General features: G+C 35.7%; 1 protein-coding gene across 4 annotated transcripts in view; it reads right to left on the reverse strand.

Moving 5' to 3' along the window:
* LOC134801471 (solute carrier family 41 member 1-like) overlaps positions 1-26,968 on the reverse strand; it is an 86,995-nt gene that overhangs the window by 48,707 nt on the left and 11,320 nt on the right. Inside the window, exons 2-3 of one of the 4 annotated variants that reach the window (XM_063774072.1) lie at positions 20,724-20,859; positions 5,186-5,278 (exon numbers count right to left, since the gene is read on the reverse strand). In XM_063774072.1, the coding sequence (XP_063630142.1) occupies positions 5,186-5,276 (91 nt within the window). In that variant the 5' untranslated portion in view covers positions 5,277-5,278; positions 20,724-20,859. Of the gene's footprint in view, positions 1-5,185; positions 5,279-20,723; positions 20,951-26,968 lie in introns of those variants that run through there. The other 3 variants (XM_063774071.1, XM_063774074.1, XM_063774075.1) reach the window with 3 other exon arrangements.

Here is a 26,968-nt window from a genome sequence, read left to right on the forward strand (position 1 = left end):
ACCGACTTCAAAAAGGATGAAATAAAATATTATCCGTTTTTAAGTATATGCGTTACCAACTGATATGTTTGAAGTCGGTGCCAAGCCAAATTTGAAGCATACCATGATTTTAGGGTGATTCGATAAGAATGTGGCTATATCTACGTTGGATTACCTACCTTACACCACACGACAGCAATGATCATACTTTCTGTAGATACCTAAAAACACACCGTCAATCCACCTTGGCGCAGTCCGTACCATGTTTGTCGGTACTAGTATAAAACCAATGCGATTGCCGATATGTCTTTTTAAGGGCAATTTTTACAAATTTTCGATCTGTCCATAGTACTCTGGTGTGGGATTTGGACTGAGTTATTTCCCGCCTCTTATCCAGAGAACTTGATTTCAAAATATAAAACAATCCAAGGACCATCTACAGGGCTTTAACTTTTTACCTGCATGGCAAATTTCACCAGTTTACATGGCAGTTGTTTAGCCGAAAAGGTGAAAATAAGACAGACAGAATTACTTTCACCATTATAATATTTTATATTTAGTATTTAGTTTTAGTTGTTAGTTTAAGGTTTTGTGTAAGTAAGTATTATTTTAACATTGTTGACAATATAAATAAATAAATACTTAAATCAGAAAAAAAAAAAAAAATTAAAAGCTGTTTATTAAAGAAAACTTAACAATAAACAGATTTTACAAAGAATTTTATCAATTAAGGGTACAATGAATTTAGATTATAATATTAGTAAAGTTGTAATGTGATTTATAGACATTAACCTGATTATTTTTGACCGGTATTGTTACTATTTGTCTTGGCACCGACTTCAAACATATCAGTTGGTAACGCATATACTTAAAAACGGATAATATTTTATTTCATCCTTTTTGAAGTCGGTTTTCTTTTTTTTTGGAAAAGTTTTTATTTTTCCATTTTTAGTTTTAAGGCATTGTTAAAAGCTTATGAGTGATGTGTGACGCATGAATGAAACGCATAATAATGCGTATCATCAAATTCTAAATCATTCCTGTCACTACACAAACACAAAATCCATCCTCCGCCCCGCCACTGACCCAATCCCTCAACCCCTAGATCACTCAACCTCACAGCACATCAACCCCTGATCACGGAACCCCTCGACCCTGAACCACCAACCTTTAAACCGCCATTTCCCGACTCCTCAGTAGCCTTACCATAAGTCTTACACTGACATATTCGCTAGCGTGTGCGTAACTTGCTTTCTATGCGTCTTGTGGCATCCTATTAATGCGAACGAGATGTATAGAAAGTAAGTTACGAAGACGTTAGCGAATATGTAGTAGTGTCAAACTCGTGGTAGGGCTACAGTTATACTTCATCAAATTGGTGATTTTCGGGGGGAAATGATTAAGTTACTATAGAAAACAACGATGTCGCCATACTCGTGCCTTTAAAAATGGAGGAGTTCCCTCATTTCCTTATGAATTCCGTCATCAGATTAGAACCAACAATATTATGGGAACACCTTAGAGGTAACTTCGTTCAAACGAAAAAAGAATTACTCAAATCGGACCACGGGTTTCGGAGTAATCTACATTTATAAAATCATCATCATTATCATCAACAATCATCATTATCAGGTCCACTCTATCAAATTTGTGATTTTCAAGAGGAAATGCTTGATTTGCTTAAGACAATACCCAAATTACCATACATGAGCCTTTAACAATTGAGGAGTTCCCTCAATTATTCATGGATCCCATCATCAGAACAGCACCAGATTAATGTGGGACCACCTTGGAAGTACCTTCTTTCGAACAAAAAAAGAATTGCTCAAATCGGACCACGGGTCTCGGAGTAATCGCTGAACGTCCTACATTTTAAGAAATCGTCATGATTATCATCAAAACAATCATCATCATCAGGTCCACTTCATCAAATTGGTGCTTTTCGACAGAAAATGCTCGAGTTGCTTAAGAAAACACCCAAATCACCATACATGTGCTTTGAAAAATTGAGGAGGTCCCTCTATTCCTCATGGATTCCATCATCAAAACAGCACCAGATTAATGTGGGACTACCTTGAAAGTACCTTCTTTCGAACAAAAAAATAATTATTCAAATCGACCCACGGGTCTCGGAGTAATCGGTGAACATAGATAAAAAAAAAACAGCCACAACCGAATACAGAACCTCCTCCTTCTATGAAATTGAAGTCGGTTAAAAAACCAGTGTAGGTGCGCTCTCCGATAACGCGCCTTTGTTACGCATCTCGATGACACATTTTAGACTGGTTCTGTAGCGTTCGACTCACCGGCAGTCCGGCACGGCACTCAGTAACCGTAGTACTGAGTGCCGGCGAGTTGAACGGACCACACACATCCTAGAAAAATATTTATCCATTAGTTCATTTTGAATCTTATTGCAATTTCCATAGGAGTTGTAATTCAATTAACTGGGTAAAGTGAACGAACGATTTTTTATGCAGGTTTACTTAACAATAGACAAAGGATTAGCCGTCGGGCCTGTTAGAAATTTACAAACTATACCACACCAATCGATCGATGCCATCGATGCAAAATATATCAAGTTAGTCCCGGCATAAACGTTTTTGTCTTCCTCTTTGCCGAATGCACCCGGAGCACTGGACCTAGGGTAGACGTCAGGAATTTTCCTGACATGTCAGGAATTTTGGCTGTTTGTCAGGAATGCGGCCGGAATACGAAATTGTCAGAAATTTTAGTGAATTGACAGACTTTTGTTTATTATGTACCTAAAAAGGTACATTATTCCAATTTACTTACATAAATTCAAAAAAACCAAATCAAATTTAAACAATGTATCAAGCATGCATAGATATCGCTTACGGCTAGATCCCAAATTTGGATCTTGTAATCCTAGCTGGACCAAACTAGTCACAGATTGGGTCCCATAGGGTGGTTCTCGGGGCAGAGGAAGACCTTATCGAATAAAGTAAGGAAATTATCATGTGATTTTATCGTCGCATCAGTTATCCCGATACTTTGTTAAATTTCGACTAGCGTTTCTTAATAAACGATTTTCATCTCGATAGCGGATTTTTCCTCCATATTTCCTCATGTGATTTAGTTAGCTAGCGGAGAAAATGATCTCTTACTGTACACATTACTAATACCCCCAATTAGTACTAATCCAGCGTCTGCCAATATGTGTACACAGTTTGAGACAGTTGTGCAAACTTGTAACATAATCATATTGAAATAATACAGGAATGTCTAACAGAGTACCTACTTACATTGTATTTAGAAACCTTTCTAAAAATTAAATAAATACATTCATACCCATGTTGATTATCGGCGATATTGCCACGGATTTTAATGAATTTAAACGAATTTTAAAATATATTTTCGACGGAAATGCAATCCCTGAAAAGTTCATAAGCTTTTCATAAACGCCTCGGTAAATTTTTTTGGAATCGATGATTTGCAATCGGAGCAATCAATCAATTATTATTTGCTATAAATAAGCACAGTTGCATGCATACAGTTCATTTCACTTATAATAAGTCACAACAATAGATATATAAAGGATAACACTACACAGCACTAAACCCATACGCTGAACCCAAACCCATACCACATCAGTACCGTACAGTCATAGAATTTAATTTACGTACCATTTCTTACCTTGTCACAGTGACAATCAATATTATGAAAGTCGCTAGGGGCTTCATACTATTATAACTGTAACAAGGCCAGGCGTGGCTCACTCCGCGATTTCGTCGCTTTGCTACAGGTAGCTAAAAGTACATCCGTTCCGCCCCAATTTTGGGGAAAGCCATAAGCCGCGCGTGGCGCTGTCGCCACCTAGCGGCCATATCTGTGCTGATCGTAACAGATGCGTTTTGTTAGAGAGTGAGTGTTCTGTGCCTAGTACTATTATTTATTCTGTGACAAGTAGGGAATGCAAATCGGTTATATTCGGTTATTTTTTGTATGGAAATTATCGGTTATTAACCGAAACCGCGGTTATTTCCATACAAAAAATAACCGATTTGCATTCCCTAGTGACAAAAGGCACGAAATGGTAGGGCAAACCTTGGCTATTCGGTGATACGTACTATACGTAGTTATCCGGTGATAACAGTTTTAGGGCCAGTTGCACCAACCACATTTGACAGACTGATCAACGTCAGCCGGCGCGCCCCGGCGCTTTACTATGAAACTTTCCATACATAAATATTTAGCGAACTCTTTAACGATACGAACAGTTTGGTGCAACCGACCCTAAATGTCTTGTAGCCGCGTTACCTGGTAATTATATTACTTGAAACCATATTACACCACATTAGTCAGATCCATGGTATCTCTTAAACATTGTTTTAAGCAATAAAATTACCGGGCAACTCGGCTAAAAGACAATAAAACGACTATCACCGAATAACTACGTATCACCTAGTGAAATTAATTCCTTGAACATAATAAAAAACCTTGAACATATAATAACCACCTTAAACTGGAAAATACTTAAAATATAATTATCATGCCATATCTGGTGTATAATGGCTAAAGCCATACATTGTCATATTTTGCACTGATTACAGCAGTACGGTGTTATATCTAAAGTTAATACATTTTCGTGGAAACCTTCGCGTTATCAGACATAGTGGATAAGCGGATTATTTAATTTATTTATATTTGTTTTTGGTTTCATAATAAACAGCTTAAGGTTTAAAGTACCGTTGATCTTTTTTTAATAGGTGTTTATAAACCAAATGTTATATAACTTGTTCGTAAACTAAATAGAGCATGAAAAAGATAAAAGCCAGTATCCGACATTTAATTCCATAAACCACGATGAAACATGTTTATGTATTCCACCTGACTCTGATTGACACATTAACCCTGGCAGGGATGTGTGTACTAGGACGAATAGTTCATCTTATCCTCGGGTTTTAATCGGATTTGGGGTTTCGACCATTGCTATAATGTGACTACAACTTACCGCTAATAGTAAAGATGGGGTTGCCATGTACTAAATAGAACGAATAGTTCATCTTATCCTTGGGTTTTGATCAGATTTGGGGTTTCGACCATGGCTATAATGTGACTACAACTTACCGCTAATAGTAAAGATGGGGTTGCCATGTAACTAGGTTGAATAGTTCAGCTTATGCTCGGGTTTTGATGGGTTGTGGGGTTTTGACCATGGCTATATAATATGTCTACAACTTACCGCTAATAGTAAAGATGGGGTTGCCGTTTAGCTGGGGCGAATAGTCGTCGATCTTATCCACGGGTTTGATGACATCTGGGGCACCGACCATGCCTGTAAATAAAGAGATATGGTGTTTAGAATAAAATACATCGCAATTTGGATGAATGGCAAAATGTCTTTGCAACGGCATATAATTATTTGATCTGAGATCGCGCTGAGTGCTTATATGTATACCGATTATAACCTAATACTAAAAATACGTGATACTGTGTGAGGTGTGAAATTAACAGTATTATGCATCAGTATGGTCAATATCTGAATGATAAACAAGTATGAAATTGAATTATGACAATTTCATACTTACTATGAAGTATTTGAACAAATTAAATTATTTTTCAGAAAATATTACTAAATATTATTAAATTTGACTAATGTCGCTGTGGCCCGGTGGCCGAGTGGTTCAGGCACCTGCCGCGATAGCAGAGGACGCTGGTTCGATTCCAGCCTGGGGCACTGGAGGCCTTGGTCACTTTTTCTTAGTATATGACATTTATTTCAGTTTATAATTTCATACTTGTTTACTAGGAAAGATCTAATATATATATATAAACGATAATATATTATATAGGATGACTATTTATATTTGTTAAACAATCGTAAATAGCTAGACTGACGAACATTTATAAAGAAATAAAATCATTGTTCATTGTGTCGGTAACAAAAGTCAATCATTTCACTTATTTATGAGCTTGTTTATATTAAATAGTGGCCATTTAGTGGAAAAGCGTTAAATGAATCAATTTACTGGTTTATTGATGTTTTGTTTTATTATGGTTTTATCGTAAAGCGTCTGATTGACGTAATTGGTGACCGAAGAGCTGGCGGCTACCTCGCACAACGTAGGTATCAGCATTGCGATACAGCAAGGAAATGCAGCCAGCATCCTTGGTACAATGCCTCAAGGGCCTATTTTAGAATTAATTTAGTTTAGTAGTACCACTGTATATATCTTTTATGTAAATAAATGTAATATTTTATATAGTTTAATGAATACATAGTTAGTTTATTGGAGATATTCTATACTATTCTGATTTTGTTATTGTGACAAATAAACTACTGTTTCCTAAACTGTGGCTAAAATTATATTACATAGGTATAATATAATATAATATAATAAAGAATATATAAAAAAGAGGCTATAGTTTTTATCGCACGGATAGTCTTTCTTCTTGTTAGTCGGTTAAATTGAGGTTTTGTCCCACTGGTTTCATTTTATAATTTTTAACCCTAATAGAGATTTTTTTTTACGAAAAACAAACTCTGTGTAAATACAAGTCATTCATAAAAACATACGTTTATGTCGTTTCAAAAATAACATAAGTAGGTACTTAATAAATTTTGAACCGTCAGTAATATTGGAATTAATTATTTTTATTCATATTTAAATTGCTATGTGGCGGCGCTGTATAACTTTTACGTAGGTATTTGTTGTTTGTGCAATTGTTTTATGATTTGTTTGAACAAAAACGATTTTAAATAACAAAGGTAGGTACCCATAGGTACCTATTTATCTATGTATTGATCAATTGATCATACATGCCCGCGTCTTTGTGTTTTGGACTTCAGAACTTAAGGTTTACTTTTTTTTTTTATTATTTTAAAGGCCTGGTTCTAATTTTAATAAACGTCAAAAACTAGATCTCGATACGATATGGATCGGATCTGTCAGTGTCAAAAGTGGCGTTCTTCAAACAAAACGTCACTTTTGACACTGACACAGAATAAATAATAGTAACTACCGTACAGAAAGGACACTTCCTACAAAACCGAATATTGACAGCGATTCAGGGACGAATCATGCTATACCTTTCTAATGTATGGCACTATCCCTTTCGGCTATTTAGGGTTGTCAAAATTCAAGTCATTATCTTATCTGTGGTCGTGCACGCAAAAGGACGTCAAGTTGTGCCAACCCTAATAATTGCTCGAAGCAATGCTGAGCCGAACGGAGCCGAGTTTGCCCGAAGTCAGGAGTGTCTCCCCACTGACACTGACAGATCCGATCCATATCGTATCGAGATCTAGTTTTTGACGTAACGCGGCCTAACTCGAACCCGCTACCCACAGCCGCCTAACAACTGAACCATAAACAAGGGATACACATTTCCGCATCTGCAAAATGCTTCCCAACGAGATAATTGAATTTTCCTGTTACTGGAATAGACGTAAGACGATACGGTCATTCGGAATCGACTCACGTGCTGCATGCCCCACACCCAAAACAGCCGTAAGTGACATTACGAGTAGTTATAGGTTCTGGGCCCCAAACTTATTAAGAAATTGCCCAAAGACAATCTACTCCTACAATCTACTCCTACAATATTAATTTAATTGACATCCAATCCAACAATAACTTGTAGATTGTTAACGAAGGGATGAAAGAGACTGAAAGAATGCCTTTCTCCAGAGAAACGCACTTATGTTTCATTTTGAATAGATACGAGGAAAGTAAAATACACATGTATTGTGTTATTAAAAATATGTATAAAAATAAATTATTATAATATTTCTTGATTGAATATTTCTTAATTGAAAGTAACTAACTACCCAGTTACTTTCAATTACCAAATTCAATAACAATCAACAATTTAAGTATTGTTATTTATGGAATGCGGAGTTAAATATCAGAATGGAAATTGTCCAAGAAATCCATTTAAAACCAAAATTTTAATTGCTTATCGTAAAAAAAAGAAACTTACTTGGAATGTAAAATGCTCTAGTGCCTATACTGTGAGCAGAGTTCTATAACTCTACTCACGTCATAGAACAACAATGACCCACTTTCAGAGCATGAGAAATGAAAACAACTTTCCTGAACAGAAAAACAATTTGCGCATAATTATTGATATCTACGTAGGTATGCTACGTTATTAATACACTCGTATCGAATTATCTTAGCATATTACGTAGGTACTGAGGCAAATCATTTACCAATGCCTATAATCGATTAAGTAAGGTGGTATTATCGAAACGCATGCAAAGTCACGTACTTACTGATTAAATTAGGACTGCAGCAGATAACGTCAGTATTCTGTGGTGAGGTGAATGACTTATTACTTATTAATTTAATGAATTTTGGTAAAATGTACTAAATAGGTACAAAGTCCGACTACAAAAAGCTTTTTATTCAATTCAATTCAATTCATTCATTTAATCCAGGCATACATATCCATAAAATTGTTAGTAATTACATATTTACAAGACTTATCAAAAACTATGGTTAGTAACATAGTATGTAAGTAACTTAAAAATAAAATAAAATAATGAATTAATAATTACATATAAAGTTAGACACCCCGTCAGTCGTCAACAGATCCAGTACAATGTAGACTGTTCCAATGTCTTGCTAACGGAGTATCTAACTTTACAGTAAATATCTTTCGGATACCATTTTCACTACTACTTATCCTTCGTATGATCGACGCTGTCCTGTTGCGTATGATATGTGTGGTGTACATTTATCTATCACGCCGATAAACTGGTAAAATAAAAATAAGATTATTTTTTTTTATAATTATCTACATGTAAAACTCGCTTTCACGCAAAAAAGTCGGTGGTTAAAATACGTGTAGGTAGGGTGCCGTTGAATAGGTTTTCAACTAAATAAGAAACCCTAATCTTGTCGAGAGAGACCTAAGTAGACCAATTCATCAGGGAATAATTATTAGTGTGAAACATAGACACGTGGAGCGATTTTTTGACTATTTTGTACGCCTTATTACAAAGCAGTAAGACTCAAATTAACCCTATCTCTGACGCAGAATGTACGTGTTCAATCCATTTTAATCGAAATTAAGATAATGCGGTTTCTCACAAATTGGTTTTTAGTTGTTTGCGTAAGGTTCCGGTCGGGCGCACGTGGCGCAAGACTTTTGTAAGGGCCAGAGAAAATATTTCTTATTCGAAAGAAAAATGTCAGATGTTCTTATTAAATACACTTCACTTATGACAAAATGTTTTTGAACATTGGAAATTGTTTATAATAAAATGTGGTCAGCTGAATAACAACATAAGATTGTTTAGTACGAGAACATTCGGCGCCAGTTATTTGTAAGGGCCGGGAAAAATATAGCTGGTTCAGAAGAAAAATGTCGGGTGTCTTTATTAACTACACCTATTACTACAAAATGTTTTTGGCAAAATATTGGGTAATTTTGATACCATGCCATAATTACCCACAAATTATACAGTATGTATATTTGAGCGTTTCTTTTATTTTTTGCCATTTTTATATACTTATTGTGAACTTATTTGCCACTTTTGCGTTATTTCTACTCAGAATCACGAGCTCTTTCGATCCTAATGGGATAAAAAAAAATCCCAGTGTTTTTTTCCTATTGTGCTACATACACTTTGTATGGCGGTAACAAAAAGGAAAGTTTTAAAAATGTATGGAAATTTTAGGACCCTTTTTTCTCCTATAAGGATGAAAAGGGCTCGCGATCCTGACTAGAAATATGTAACACAAAAGTGGTAAAAAGGTCACAATATATAAAATGGCAAAAAATAAAAGAAACGCTCATTTACAAACATAAAAACTAAATTTAAAAATCAAGGATACTATATATTATACTAGGGTCCATAGGTACCCGGGTAAAGGTGCCTAGCACGCTGCTGGCGTTGCCTCTTTGAACGGCCAGCGAAATATGCTGGAATATGCGCCGGACCAGAGGGCCTACCGCGGACCACGTTCGACGTGTTGCCTCTCTGTCGCACTTGTTAATTTGTACGTAAGTGTGACAGCTTTTTTAGCATCAGCGCACCAAGGGCCGCTGGTCTCTATGGCTACTGGTACAAAATCGAAGGTCGGTTCCGCTTACTCACAAGTTAAGTTAGATGAAATATTTTTTATACCTTTTTTGTTTAAATACCAAAAGCATAATATGTCAAGCATCTTTCTTGGGTGCCGTACAACACCATCATCCAGCTGTCAAACTCAGGGGCACATTTTTAGGGTTCCGTACCCCAAGGGTAAAAACGGGACCCTATTACTAAGACTCCGCTGTCCGTCCGTCCGTCCGTCTGTCACCAGGCTGTATCTCATGAACCGTGATAGCTAGGCAGTTGAAATTTTCACAGATGATGTATTTCTGTTGCCGCTATAACAAAAAATACTAAAAAGTACGGAACCCTCGGTGGGCGAGTTCTACTCGCACTCGTCCGGTTTTTTTCATATCATTATACAATCCATGAATCTTTGAAAACGGAACTTAAAACACACGGAGCCTAAAACCGTTCCAAGCGGACTTTATCAACAAATCGTGTGACCGACGAACGGTAGCCATGTTATCAAACAATGGTATATATTACATCAAACATTGCACGGGTTATATTACAGTAGCGCCCGCCTTTTGAGCGTAATTAGCAAGTAATTAGTCTTAAAAAGAGAGGTTCCGGTCGATTTGCGTAAAATTGCCTTATAAATAAATAAATAATTTAGCCTAAATACGGGTCGGCCGGGCACAGGCCTCCTCTCAAGCACGAGAGGGTTTAGGCTATAGTCCCCACGCTGGCCCAATGCGGGTTGGGGATTTCACAATCACATACACCTTTGAATTTCTTCGCGGATGTATGTAGGTTTCCGCACGTTTGCTTTATAATACCGATTTATTAATTCTTTTTTATAACTTTGACATAAATAATAAATATGTTGAAACGGGTCACTCATGTTTTTTTAAGTCAAAAATTGCTCCACAGGTTTTCCTCCATAGAAAAATTCTGATTTTGCATTTGCCTCCGTATACTTCGGAGGTTTCGATTTAATCCTTATAATGTTTCCTGTACTCCGGCCACCACCCTTAATGGTGTTCCGTGGGTCCCACTCCGTAACCATTTTGGCCCACCTTTCGGGGTGCATGCGGCAGACATGTCCAGCCCAGTCCCACAGGCAGACCGAAGAGGAGATGGCGGGACGACTTGGACGCATTTTGTCCGGATTGGCGGGAAATTACAAAGGACAGGGTTGAGTGGAGGAAGCGAGGGGAGGCCTTTGCTCAGCAGTGGGACAATAAACCAGGCTAATAAAAAAAAATGTTTCCTGCATTTTGATTGTAATGTCAATGTAACGACTCATCAGCGTCATCACTAGCATACCTAATGACATAGAATTTGACAAACTGACCTTCCGATAGTTCCGATAAACCATTGCGTTGTTAATTGTGAATTTAAACTTTATTGCAATGATATAAGGTCCGTTTTGTTTAGGTTTGCTGTTAGTACAGTGATCCGAGTTGTATACGTGGAATATTTAATGGTATACTTTATACATCGATGCTTTGTTTCATGTTCCATTGTGGTGGCGGAACTCTTTGACTGCGGAAGAGTCTGCGCGAACTCATGCGTATATAGAATGATTCACGCTAGACCGGGCCGGGGCCGGGCCGGAGCTTCGGGCGCTTCGTTTTCTATGGAAAGCACCACGTTATCACCGATCAGCTGTCATAGAAAATGACAAACACGAGTCACTCACGCTTTACGTAACCCGTGAGTGACCTCCTTTAGTTAGACACTGAGTTAATTTGTTAGTGACTAATCCATCGATTGTCTACTACCTACATACACCTGTATACTTGCCAACATAAATAAATAAATAATGATAAATAATTTGCGCCAGAACTGCATCATACAATTAATACTTAGTAATAGATTCTATTTAATTTTGGACCATATTTGATAGATTTTGGACTATATAGAATAGAATAGAATAGAATAGATTTATTCGTAAGCACAAACAATCGGAACAGTACATAGTATAAAAGAAAACACAAAATAAGATTAAAGTGCCACGAAATGGCCCCATCTCAGCATGTTGCTGGCGGCTTCCAGCGCTGATCTTCCGATGAGACCATCAAGTGAGAAGAATCACGGAAGGTAACAGACAAGAAGAAAAAAGACAGAAATAACATACAGTAAACAGTTAGTTAAATAAGAAAAAAGTTACACAGCAAGAAGATACAACATAACGACTATTTACAATTAAGATTAATTAATACAAAAACAAGCATCGTGCTCTAAATCGCTGTATCGATCCGGTCCGACCATATCTTGGCTGAGCATTACAGCTGTATATACTACTAGCGCCAACGATGGCTGCACTAACTAAAAAGCAATGTCAGACCAAACCAATATCGAGCGTTCATGAAATCTACGTTAAAAAATCTTGTAAGATTAGCTTATTAGCAAAACAGCATTGTAGGATGACGAATTTACGAAAATGTACGAAATACTAACATAACAGCACTCTACTAAGTATGGCGGAAAGGAATGATGAACCCTTGTCAGGCCAAAGGAACAAAACACTTGAGGTAAGCATAAGTAAAATTACAAACTACAGGCAGCTGGTATCAAGTCTGTAGGCTTCTTGGCTACGTTGGTGATTAAGTAAATACAGTTTAATCTTTGACTTAAAGCTATGAATACTTTGCAGGTTTCTCAAAGGCGGAGGTATATTGTTCCAGACTTTCGACGCGGCATAGCGAAAACTTCCCCGAAACGCGGCTGTGGCATGGCGTGGCATTAACAATTGAATTCCACAGTGTGTGTATATGTGGGTGGTTTTACGGTGGCATATACAAGTAGGTGTATAAAAGAGGTTTTTTTGAGTGGGCAATGTTACCAAGGGCTTCGAAATAGCGAGCCTTTGAGAATTTCCCTCATTTATCACTAGAGATGAAACCCACCGATTTCTAACCCAAACGATTTGCTGCATACCATGGACTAAGACTAGTTGGCGTAAACACCGCAAATCTTTTACATTACCTATTCTAAAAAGGTCTAAGTGAAACAGATTTTTAATGAAAACAGGACATTCAGACCTGCGCTGCCATAGGAGAAAATGTAAGAAACACTTTGAATTTTCTATGAAAATACGTCGTTTTTATCAAGGTGCTGTAATCTATGGAGAAAAAGCCATAATTAGAGAAACTCGCGCGCAGCTCACGATGTCATAATTACTGCATTCATGGTCAATAGCAGGTTTATTTACTCGGCGACAGCCATAAAGGCTTACGATTAAGACTTAAGGATCACTACCGCAGCTACATTAAGCGGTATCCAGACGGGATGATCAAATCGGCCGATTTGATCAGAAATGAAATTGGCGTTAATCTCCAATTTAATCAAAGCGGGCGGAGCGGCGGAAAGCGCCGAAATTCTAAAACGTAACAAATATAAGAGCCTCGGCAGAGAGTACCATTTTGTACCATTTGGAGTTGAAACTCTAGGTCCATGGGGTCCCAGCGCGCATAAGTTGTTCGCAGAAATCGCGAAGCGTCTGGTTGACGTAACTGGTGACCGAAGAGCTGGCGGCTACCTCGCACAACGTATCAGCATTGCGACACAGCGAGGAAATGCCGCCAGCATCCTTGGTACAATGCCTCAAGGGCCTATTTTAGATTTAAGCTAGTTATTAATTTAGTTTAGTAGTACCACTGTATATATATTGTATGTAAATAAATGATTTATAATTAGTAAAAAAAAAAAAAAAAATAATCACCAATTTTATATTTAGATATTAGAGCCCTCTAAATTGAAAAAATGCCCCAGAACGAAAATACTGGCGTCACAAATTGGTATTCTTGCGTCCGCACCTCATTTTATGGGTAATATCGGTCATTATCGGCGGTTGAATTTGGCGAGCCAAATTGGCGTTTGCGTCCGCACGTCCTGATTCGATCGGGCAATTTAATCAGATTGGCGAAAAATTTACTAGTCTGAATACGCCTTTACTGGTGCAACGTTCCAGCAGTGAGAAATGATGTTATATTATAGATTTTAAAAACAAAACTTAACTGATTCATTACATTTGTGATCAAGACAATAATGATTAACACAATCTGATCACCTTTAATTACACTAGTAAACTGTTGGTGACAATAGATTTCCCTTTCAAAGTTACTGTCGTAGTGATACTAGTCTTTGAATAATTATTGTCATTATCATTAACCAGGTAAAACCTTGGTACTGAATATTGAACAAAGATATTGTGGGGATTATCGACTTAGTTTATGGGGTTGAAGGAAAACTGTTAATATGCTCGGTTAGTTAATTATTTAATTAAGTACTGTTCTCCCCCCCCCCCCTCCACCCTGCTCAAAGTAGGTATTTGCCTAACTATCCAGCGAGGAAATGCTGCCAGCGTCTTCGGTACTATGCCGCAGAGGCCATTTTTAGATTCATTTTAGTTTTTAATTTAGACGTATTTTAGTTTTAGCTTAGTTTTTACAATTAGCTTTAGACAATTTAAGTAATACTATATTTATCTTTGTTTAAATTGAACAATTAGAAGTAGGCTTAATCTAGTCTTAAATTAAAATTATAAGTACATAAGTAGGTAGAGATGATTGAGGAGTATCTTTAACGTGATATTATGACGTGCCTTTTTCTCAACACTACACATTAGGAAAGTAGCCTATTTCGGCGGCACGTGCAATACGTCATTCGACACGTAATTCGAGACAAGTAGGCCGCTCGATCCCGGTCACCCGCTAAATGGGATCAGCCCTTTAAGGGCTCCCCTTGACTCCCTTGACAGTTGACTTACTTAATTCTTTACGCTATAATTTTTATTTACAAGATATATACAGTGGTACTACTAAACGAAATAAATTTAATTTTTTTCCATAATTAGTTTTTATTTCTCTCAAATATCGTACAGCGAGATGCAAAAGTCCATATATCCACTCTATGAATGCATTCCATTTATAAAGTTTCTTATGTTTCATTCCTTTGTGTTTCTTTTTTTTTGTCTGTTACCTTCCGTGATTATTTCTCACTTGATGGTCTCATCGGAAGATCAGCGCTGGAAGTCGCCAGCAACATGCTGAGATGGGACCATTTCGTGACACTTTATTTTTCACTATGTTTTTTCTATGTATGTCTATTGTCTGTGTGTTTACGAATAAAAAACTATTCTATTATATTCTATTCTAAAGTGGGTATGTACTTTTGCATCTGTTTGTACAATACGGAACGTACGAACGAAGAAATCTATGATATAATCTATTTATTATATCGCGTATAATAATGCATTATAGGCGATATAATCAACATAATCTACTTACATAGTTTTATTATTATTTAATCTCTAATAAATTACTAATAAAACCTTACGGCCTTAAGTCCGCCATGTATTGTCCAATAAAGATTAAATAAATAAAATAACTTAGTGTTATATTTTATTACCTACACCATAAAAAAATCCAGATGATAATCGGGGAAAATGGTAGGTAATTCGTTTGGCCGGTTTATTGCCCGTCCGGATCTCCGGAATAGCGCGGCCGTACCATTCTATAGGGACCGTGCGCGTTGGAGGGTCTGCCATCTTGTGGCCTAAATCAGAAACATATGTGCACATGTACATTGCCAAAGCAAGTGCTACCATCTACCGTTCTCGTCGGTACGTTTCCTTGTGCATAGTAGGTTCTGCCATCTTGTGGGCTACATCGGAAGCATAAACGACACATTTACGCCTCACGCCATAAATCTGACAGGCACATGCACGGGGCCTATACTTACTATTTTTCAGTAAGTCACCAAAAATGCCACTGAGAGAAAAATCATCACCAGGAATTAAAAAACAGTTCTGTACTGGGGGAAAAAATGAAGTTTAGTAATAATTATGGAAGTTTCACTATTTCTGTAAAGTTAATTTATTTCTACAAACAGCTCAGTAATCCTAAATCTAATTTCAACAAACAGATAATAGAAATTGCAAGAACTAATAGAAATTGCAAAAGTCAATTTGTTCCTATTAGTTGACTCTCCTTGTCCCCGGATTAAGTTTTTTTTTGTAATTGTAAGTGTGTTTTTGTATATATGTATATAAAATATTAGCAGTATAGGTACAGTAATTCGATAGCGTGACGTAATTAACATACGCGTTTGCGTTAAATGTCATTTTGTATGGGGTTTGAGTTTCCAAAAGGTCCCGCTTGGCGCGCTTTTCAAAATCCCATACAAAAATAGACATAACGCAAACGCGAACGCACGTCACGCAATCGAATGAAGTTTACACTAGGGATTCTGTTTATACGTTTATCAAATATATATATCATCGGAACAACTAATTCCTACCTAATTTCTTTATTCATTAACGAATGCTCTAAATAACATATACCTACTAAAATCGGACCGGATCAAAGATCATTTGTCCACTATATAAACGCTAATTTCATTGCGCAAGTACCTCTCTCCTCTCATCTACTCAAAGGTTAACTGGAAGAGATCCCTCAAAGGAAGTTCGCGTTTGTACTTCTTACTAATTGTATTTTTTTTATGTCTTTTTGTACAATAAAGAGTTTACTATACTACTTATGCGCCGTAAAGTAAAAAAGTCAGTAAAAATGTATTTTCTTAAATAACGATAGTATATGTTTATTTGTTAAATATATTTACTGTTCCTACGGGTGGATCAATTTATAATAACGAATATTATCTACTTAAGACCAAAATAATTGATTTAATTTAATAGGTACTTCCCATTATACCTAATATAAAATTAAAATAAGTTAAGTTAAATGTACATATATATGTTTTAGTAAGGACAATCATGTGTGCCCTTACAGGGTGGCATGTCGGCACGTACGTACCGTTTTATACATGTAACACCTTACTCTATTATGAACATGTAACAATGAAATAAAGAATAATAGAATACTTTTTGATCGCTTCCTTATCTGATGTATACAAAATGGTGATTTCGAGCAAAGCGCTAAGATATGCCGCGACTGCGATTCGTATACCCTTTGTATTTTTCTTAGGGGCCGAATTATTTGTATCACGGCATCTGTAGGAGATAGTCTTGAACCAAATATAGTATCATGTAACCATTGTTGTGATACAGTCAGTTGTGTTCTATTAAGTTAAATAATATAGTTATTAAGATAAGCAATATACTGTTTGATGAAGTTTACAACAGCCAAATTTTTTTATATATATGGACGTGAATTACATACACCCCGTCTAAGCTAACATTGCAACTCGTAATTAACCATACTTTGCATGGGGTCTTTCGACACCCTCCCGCAGTGAACGTGTTAAATAAAGAAACAAAATATCAGCCTGTTACAAAACAGTTTGTATAATCTATATACTATTTTTTTTCTCGATTTAGTAACGGCTATCGAACTAATAAAATATATGGTTGTCTGTAAAGTCGGTTTACGGACGACAATTTTGCGTGATAACGTCATAAGAAAACATTACCATTACATTACGTAACGTTACCATGGAGATCTGTCCGCAACGTTACCATGGAGATCTGTCCACAACGTGACACTTTTTCGTGCATGCTACCGGTGTTCATCGATTTATAAGACGTTATCACGTCAAAAAATAATGTTCAAAAGGCCGCCTATTTTATTTTTAATCGGTTCCAATCAGTAATAACATCGTATTCATATCATATACGTTTGATTGATCGAAATGCGTTTTATTTCGGATTACTTTATCTTTGATAACCCATCACCTGCTAATTATAAATATGTAAATGAAAGATAACTATTAAACTTTCCACTTCTGATTATAATTAAATGATTACTTATTACATGATTACCAAAGATAAGCTTTTTTTTGTAATTCTTTATTTATTTTACGAGTATTTAAGAATAATAACTTTCGAGTGTTTTATTTATTACCCAATAAGCTTTTAGGCAATTATGCAGTTAGTATTTATTTTTAAATCTTCAACACTCGTTTCTTATCTTTAATTACTACAATTATATTGCCTAACTTAGCCTAGGCACACAACAAATACCTATATTTATTTTATTAAATACAGAACCTAAAGTAAAAATAATGTAAGCGTCTTTGATTTAGAAGAAATAAAACCCTTTAACACTTGAACTCCGCAAATATTAAATTAGGACCATAAGTCAACCCCTTAAGGTCTATAACAGCTTGTTTATTTTTAAGCTAAAATTTTAGTAAGAGTCCAGAGGTCATTCACCCTAAGTAACTAAATAGAGTTTGAAAATGTAATAATTGTAATAAAGCAGTAGACGGCGAGTTTTTGCGTCACAGCAATTGCGAACAGCGAGGTCACTTGTTGAAAAAATCGTTTTTATATTTATTTAAATATAATAACATGAAATTAATAATTAAATTATAAATTAATTAATTATTCTTCTTCTTCTTCCTCGCGTTATCCCGGCATTTTGCCACGGCTCATGGGAGCTCAATTATTAATTAAAAATAAATTAATTATTCTAAATAAATTACAGTAGAGTCCGGTTATAACGACGACCAAGGGACCGCTGCTATTACGTCGTACTAACCGGACGTCGTACTAAACGAACTGCCAATTTTAATATATTTTTTAATCAAAATAATTACATAATTTTGTACCTATTTATTAATACTAATGCGATAATAAAAAAAACATTTCATTTAAATTACTTATTTACGTTAGTATGACGACACTTTGTCTTCAGACTTGTGTGTTTAGAAGAAGGTACGGCAACTTACTCATCATCCGCAAATTACTCGAATCCCGTAAAACAAAAAGTCGTAATTCTTGGGGAACCCAAACACAATTAGGATGCGTTTTGTCACATAGTTCCTATGGCCACCTCCTGAGTCCATCATCAGATCAGCTCGAAGGTACCAAAATATTGCATTGTCACCCAACTTACATAATTGTGTAAGTATGTGAAGTTTAAGCTCAATTGAATAATGGGAATTGGGTTTTATTTTGTTTGCAAGATTACGAAAAGTCACACAACTTCATCATGCTGCATATAGGCAAAGGGGGGAGGGGAGTTGAGTGTGCGGGACGGATTAAGCTTCTTACCAACAATTTATTTGTAAAAACTACGTCGCTCGTCGTTGTAACCGGACTTGACGGACCGATTTTGTGTCAATTTCCGTCATTAAAAGCGGTCGGTCGTTATAAGCGCAGTCGTACTAAACGGTTGTACTTTCATAGTAGCTCATACTAAAACCAAACAAGTGCCTATACTTACGTCGATATAAGCGGTTGGTTGTTATATGCAAAGTCGTACTAACCGGACTCTACTATTTATAAATAAATTTCGATTTAACATGAAACGTAATTTTGGTTTCAGGTATAGTTAGGCAAATGTTTTATCTGAATTGTCGGAATGTTCCCTACTTAAGTAAACCACTGGAACCATAAATAAAATGTGATGATATCCCAGTATATTTCCTTACGACTTTTTATTATTACCTACAGTTGGAGAAATTCGCAAAATATGATTCAAATTTGCTACATTAATAATAATTTCAACAAGCAAACTTTAATGGATTTCATGGATTATATTACGAATTCAAATCACCAGTACCTTTACATTACGAATTACGACAGATAAGTATAATAATAAAAAAACTAATATTACAAATTGCAAAGTGTAAAAGGAAAATTAAAAACAGTAAACCGTAAGTAGTAATTGTCATCAAAATTACTATTTACGGCCAAAGCACCGCCGGCTGAGAAAACACGTGCGTCAATTATTGTCGTGCGTATTATTCACAGTGACTCTGCCGTTTTATTCTGTGAGATCCCTTGAATTCAGTTGGACGAGTTTTTTTTTCTCAGACTTGCGTCCAGACGGAGGGCTGATTTGACATTGCGAATTATTATAGGAGTTAGTTGCTCGTTCAACTCGGTACGGATTTAAACTATCTTTTTATTTTTTATCTGTACCTTTTTTACGATATTTTTAATGTAAGTATTTGTCGTCGGATATTTGAGCGTCTCTTTTATTTTTTGCCATTTTTATATATTATGAACTTTTTTGCCACTTTTGTGAATCAGAATCACGAGCTCTTTTGATCCTAATGGGATAAAAAAATGTCCCAGAGTTGCTTTCCTATTGTGTTACCATTTCCCCATACACTTTGTATGGCGGTAACAAAAAGGAAAGTTGGAAAAATGTATAGACATTTTAATACACGTTTTTACACCTATAAGGATGAAAAGGGCTCGCGATCCTGACTAGAAATAATACAAAAGTGGCAAAAAAGGTCACAATATATAACATGGCATAAAATAAAAGAAACGCTCATTTGATTATTTTTGTGAAAAATATGACGCGTGTTTGTGTAAAGACGAATAATAAATGTTATTGAATTTTAAAGATCTATAGTTTACCTTACTGAATAAATTATGGTACTTATTATTCGTTTTTACACAATGTGTTTGTTATTATTTTTGTATTGCAACATGCATGTGCAAATTGGTATGTGAATGATATTAATGGAAATAACGACAAAGGTAGTTAAATGATAAGAGGACGATAAACTAATGAGTATAAGTACGTAAATTAGACGTGCTACGCTAATTTACAAATTTGTATAATTAATATTAAATACATATGTAGTTAAAAATATTATAAATCTGGCAAACTACATATTTATTTAATTATAACATGCATGTACTAAAATATATAAAATTTATCTAAGCTGATAACTTTACATAAAAAAAAAAAAACAATAAATGCAAGCACAAAAAACTCCGAAAAAGTAAAGAAAAACTTACTTGCAGTTTTTATTCACTGGATCACTTAAACTAATATCACAGGATTTTAAAAATAAAACTATATTTTTTACACACACAAAATTCACCAAAATAAATACACAAGTTTCACTGTTTGAAAAGTTACATTCTCTGTGGCCTGAAAACGTTACGTTCGACGTTCGAATTTGGAATTTGCGCGTGCGATGCGGTCGGACGGCGCGGTTCGACTGTCGTACTCACAGGTACGGCCGTGCCGTTAATATCAGGTGGACAGCTCAATCAGTGATTCTCTGATAAGGTGTAGGGTTGTCGATAAGTTAAACACTGGCACACATATCAAGGGCTGTCAATCATTAGATATAAATGTGAAAGGATGTGCCAGGATAAGCTAAGTGATCCTGCCTGCTTGTATTTCTTATAGATGGTGTAGCTCTACATTAGTAATTAATATGCAAAATTTCAGCCCCCTAAAGAAAATGTTGTGTACAAAAAAAACTAAATATGATTTTTCTTCAATATGCTCGTCTTTTTTCCTAGATAACTGATTTTAACGTACGTCACAATATATTGTACATTTACTTAAGATGGTTAAGTACCTATATGTATGTCATAAATTACATTTACATTATGTCATAGAAAAAAATAAAAAAATGCTGACTAACCTCTTTTTTATTTACTTCCACGTTAGAGACCTCTCCAATTTTTTCACCAGTGATACGGGTGTAAAATAATACATAGGTACTATAGCTCGTTAGTGGGTACCAACGAGCTATACAGTATGTATCGGAACGAAAGGCAAAGAAAGAGACCCATTAATGTTTAGGTCATACTGAGCAACTTTTACTATGAGACCAACCCCGAAAACGCGGAATAAAAATTGACTCTCCCATATTTTTTTGGAAATTTCAACATCAGACCAGCAAAATGTATGAAACATCCAATTTTTTTTCCGCGTTTTCGGGGTTGGTCCCATAGTGAAAGTTGCTCAGTATGACCTAAACATTAATGGGTCTCTTTCTTTGCCTTTCGTTCTAATACATACTGTATAAATAATAATAATCATTTCAGCCTCTATACGTCCCACTGCTGGGCACCGGCCTCCTCTCATGCGCGAGAGGGCTTGGGCTATAGTCCCCACGCTAGCCCAATGCGGATTGGGGACTTCACATACACCATTGAATTTCTTCACAGATGTATGCAGGTTTCCTCACGATGTTTTCCTTCACCGAAAAGCTAGTGGTAAATATCAAATGATATTTCGTACATAAGTTCCGAAAAAGTCATTGGTACGAGGATTTGATCCCACGACCTCCGGATCGAAAGTCGCACGTCATATCCACTCGGCCACCAACCACCGCTTCGCTTTTTACGAAGCGAGCTATAGTTTTTTTTTAATTATAGCTGAGGGAGAACATGCATGCAGATGTACATATAATACTTTAAATACTTTATACATATACTTAGTATTTAAGCAATGCATGATTTATGTATCCAATCCATGCCAAATTGCAGCTTTCTAGCACTAACGATCACGGAGCAAAGCCTCGGACAGACAGACAGACAGACATGGAGAAACTATAAGGGTTTCTAGGTGACTACGAAACCCTAAAAAGTATGGTAGTGGTGGTGGTCTCGGTGGGCGAACCCGACTCGCACTTGTATTTTTTTTATTATTCTAACCTTATAGTTTTTTTTATTCAATAAGCTGTCAGCTGTTAATAATGAGACAGAAATAAGAAATTTGTGAATCTGGCTATTTGATCGAACATTAAACATTTTTTTAAATGCATATAATAATATTTCAATTTAATTTATTTTATTGCAAGTTATATAATAAGAAAAATCAATTATTAATATGACAGCGGAATAATTCCGTTAAATGATTACAATCTTATCATTCGTATGATACCTAATATTTATCTAAAATCTATTGACGTCAATCATAAATTACTTTCATGATATAATCATAATTAATATATTAATATATTATAAATAGCACCAAAAAGACCATACCTTTTGATAAAGATAATTTATTATTCAAGTAGGCATATTACAATGCGCTTATCAACGTGCAATAAAGTTACACCGACTCCAACCCCCTACACCTCTGCCTCGAGAAGATTTAAACACTCCCTCAATTGGAGGAGGGTATCCCAATATGGGACCGGCAACAAACTCGTCGGGACACATTTTTTCAAAACTTTACATCTGATAATTAACATGCATTACGAGTAAATAAAAAAAAATACTATAGAATTCATGCATACAGTAGGTACTTTTCTTTAGAGCTTTATTATCAGCCGAATACCGAATATTCGGCAAAGTGGTATACCGAATAGTTGCTGAATATTCGTAACGTAGGTACATATATCAATACATCATTGGCTAGCATGATTTGCGTTTTCCTGTGCGACTCCATACTCCATACTTCAAGTATGTATATGCAGTTGCTCGTGAGAAAGCAAGTCATGCTAGCCAATCATGTATTGATAGATGCTACGAATATTCTGCAACTATTCAGTATACGGCCACTTTGCCGAATATTCGGTATTCGGCCGATAATAAAGCTCAGTGCACACACGGCAGGAGCGGGCATTGAGCTTAATTGCGTACTATTCGGCCGAATACCTAACTCACTTATAAAGAATTATTAATTCATAATTAAAGTGTACCGCAAACCATTGTATAAAATGCAGTATTGGGAAAATTTTATAAACGGACATTTAATTTATATGTACCTACTTATTGTTCAAAGTAATTATTTAAATAATAGGTACATATATTCAATTGTTATAAATGATTAATATTTTTGAACATTTTTCGCTTGCAAATAATTTTATTTTAAACATAGGTTTAGGTATATTAGCTTGAATCTTACATAAACAATGAGCAACAAAACAGTAGAGATGCAACGGATAGTTGTTTGGCCGGATACCGGATATTCGGCCTGACCATCGGCAGAATATCCAGTATCCGGCTGCCGAATATTCGGCCAGCGGAACTATACCTACATTTCGGTTTTTCGGTTGCGCATTCTGCAGGTTTGACCTGTTTCCTAGGGAACGTTCGCGCGAACACATTTCTAGGTTCGAAATGAGTGCGTGTGCAAGTCAGTGGAATGTTTAAAAATAAAGAACAAGTACGATTATCACCGTGTATTCTTAAATCCAATTTGTTTACTCCAAAATCAAGCAATGTTACTATCCGGTATCCGGCCGGATAGTAATACACTATCCGGTATCCGGCCGGATAGTAAAATGATGGCCGGATAGGCCGGATACCGGATAGTAACCGAATATCCGGTGCATCTCTACAAAACAGTATGGCCGAATATTCGGTAGGTACCTATTCAGCCAAAACTACTAATCGAGGCATCTCTTCTTGTAACATACGAGTAACTACCTTCTGTAATTTGAATGAATAATATTAAAGTTACGAGTATTTTACAGATAAAATCATACTTTTCAGTCGTGGTACTTTGACAGAGGTAACGATTTATTAATATTTTTGATTATACAGATATTTGGTTACTTACATAAGCTTGCAATATTAAATAATCGGGCAATAAATTAAACCAGATATAGAGTATATCCGTATAATTAATAATAATTATTAATTAAGAACTTTTTTAATTTACATTTAAATTTTCATTACATTTTTAAGCATTATTTCAATATAGGGTCTTCTTAGGTCCTATGCTAACCACCGTTTAAATATTCGCCCTTATTGGATTTACACACTGTTTAGGTACGCAGCGAAGGTTAAAAGCAAAGAGAATAGATAGTATAGAGGGGTCCTGTCATAGTAAATTTTGTAGTCAAAGTAAATTTACTGCCATCTATCGACACACGACCAAAACTCAAAATGAAAACGTATAAAACTATCAAAAAATTAATATATTTGGATAAATGATTTTATTATTTTTATATCATTTTGACCCATGTTCATTCACTGATACCTATGTGTTAAATTTGTTAAATATGAAACGGCGTCGTCACCGCCATCTAGCCGAGGATAGGCCAAAGGTGTATGCGCCATCTGTCCGAGAATGACTTTTTCTTGACTTCCGAGGCACGTTTTTTCCTTAGACTTTATTCATCTTATACGGAGTTACAGGTATATATGTAATAACTCACAATAATATTAATGACGTATTTTGATTACTTATTCATTTTTTGATAGATAGAGTAGATTATGATTAATTAGTGATTTTAATTAGATTAGATTGAAAAACTGATATAGATGCCACATCCTTAATTACTTTGTTGAATACCGCTTGACGTATAAAAGTAGGTACATATGTAAAAATAACTTGCAATTACATATTGCCAATAATGATACTGACGTACCTATTTCGATTATTAATTTTTTGACAGATTATGATTAGTTAATTAGTGGTTTTGATTAGATTATATTGAAAAACGGATACAGAAGCCAAATCCTTAATGACTTTCTTGAATGCCGCTTGAAGTATAAAATTAGGTAATATGTAAAAATAACTCTCTATTGTGGCCAATACTGTTACTGACGTATTTTGATTATTCATTTCTTGATTGATTACCTTTGATTAATTAGTAATTTTGATTAGATTAGATTGTAAAACTTTTATACTTTGATGCCCAATAATACGCATTAGGAATAGGCCTTTGTTGATACCGCTTGAGGTAGGTACCTAATTCTAATAGTTGTAACATTGTTTAGATAAAGGTATGTACATACATATTTACTTATGATTAGTTATGATTACCTAGAAGAAGCCTTTTATTGGAATTTATTAAATAGTGTTGTGCTTCTACCGATATTATATGTATTAGATACTTTTTTTTATGTATTTATGAATGAGGCGCGATAGATCAGAGTCCTAAAAAAACCGGGCAAGTGCGAGTCGGACTCGCGCACGAAGGGTTCCGTACCATAATGAAAAAAAAAACGGAAATAAATGCAAAAAAAAAACCGGACACCCATCCAAGTACTGACCACGCCCGACGTTCCTTAACTTTGGTCAAAAATCACGTTTGTTGTATGGGAGCCCCATTTAAATCTTTATTTTAATCTGTTTTTAGTATTTGTTGTTATAGCGGCAACAAAAATACATCATCTGTGAAAATTTCAACTGTCTAGCTATCACGGTTCGTGAGATACAGCCTGGTGACAGACAGACGGACGGACGGACGGACGGACGGACGGACGGACGGGCGGACGGATGGACGGACGGACGGACGGACAGCGAAGTCTTAGTAATAGGGTCCCGTTTTACCTTTTGGGTATGGAACCCTAAAAAGTACTTAAGTCAAAGTATTTTTTTTGATAGAGCAATTAAATACAGACACAGGTTACCTAGGCCATATGTTAACTTGTCGCTCACGGCTAAAAACGCGTATATTATGTGTCTCACAATTAACAACAAATTACCTGATCGTTTTAAAGACATGGATCTTGAGAATTTCAAAACAAATATAAAAATGCGGCTAATAGAAAAATGTTTTTACTGTATAAATGATTATTTAAGTTTATCATGAGTGTTCCTAATATGTAACTAAATATGTATAGGTACTGTAAATGTATGTACACCTGAAAAGGTAGTTTGGGTGTATGTAATTGTATATTCCACCTGCAATGTAACCTGATTCTTACATACAATAAAAAAAAAACGAAATATGTTATATGACAAGTCAGCACAGTTGCGAGCGAAAAATACTATGACCAAGATAAGACTATTGTTTCAAAGATACATAATTTTAACACAGGTATACATAGCCATAGGTATAGGAATACAATATAAAATAGTAGCAATTAATTTAAGCTTATATAACCCATTCTCAACATACCTACATTAATAAATTTGATTTCATTTCATTTTCAAATAGGTGGCGCCACAATACATATATTTGATAAAAAAATTTAAATCATTGACATCGCACTTCACTTCGTCAATGAAGCCTCCGTTCTTAGCTACTCCAGCGCTACTCTGGAGCGATTTGGAACTATTATTTATAGCTAACAGCTGGACACTTTTGCAACAGTTCTGCCATAGGAGATTGTCGTCCTTCCTCTACGTCAGCGGTCAGAAACAGGCGGCCCGCGAGCCTCCCTGGCTATTTTGTATGTAATATTGACAAACGACAATGTCTGATAAAGTCATAAAAACCGGCCAAGTGCGAGTCGGACTCGCAAACGAAGGGTTCCGTACCATTATCTATAAAAACGGTCACCCATCCAAGTACTGACCCCGCCCGACGTTGCTTAACTTCGGTCAAAAATCACGT

Source organism: Cydia splendana, chromosome 22 (genome assembly GCF_910591565.1).
Source record: "Cydia splendana chromosome 22, ilCydSple1.2, whole genome shotgun sequence".
NCBI lineage: Eukaryota > Metazoa > Arthropoda > Insecta > Lepidoptera > Tortricidae > Cydia > Cydia splendana.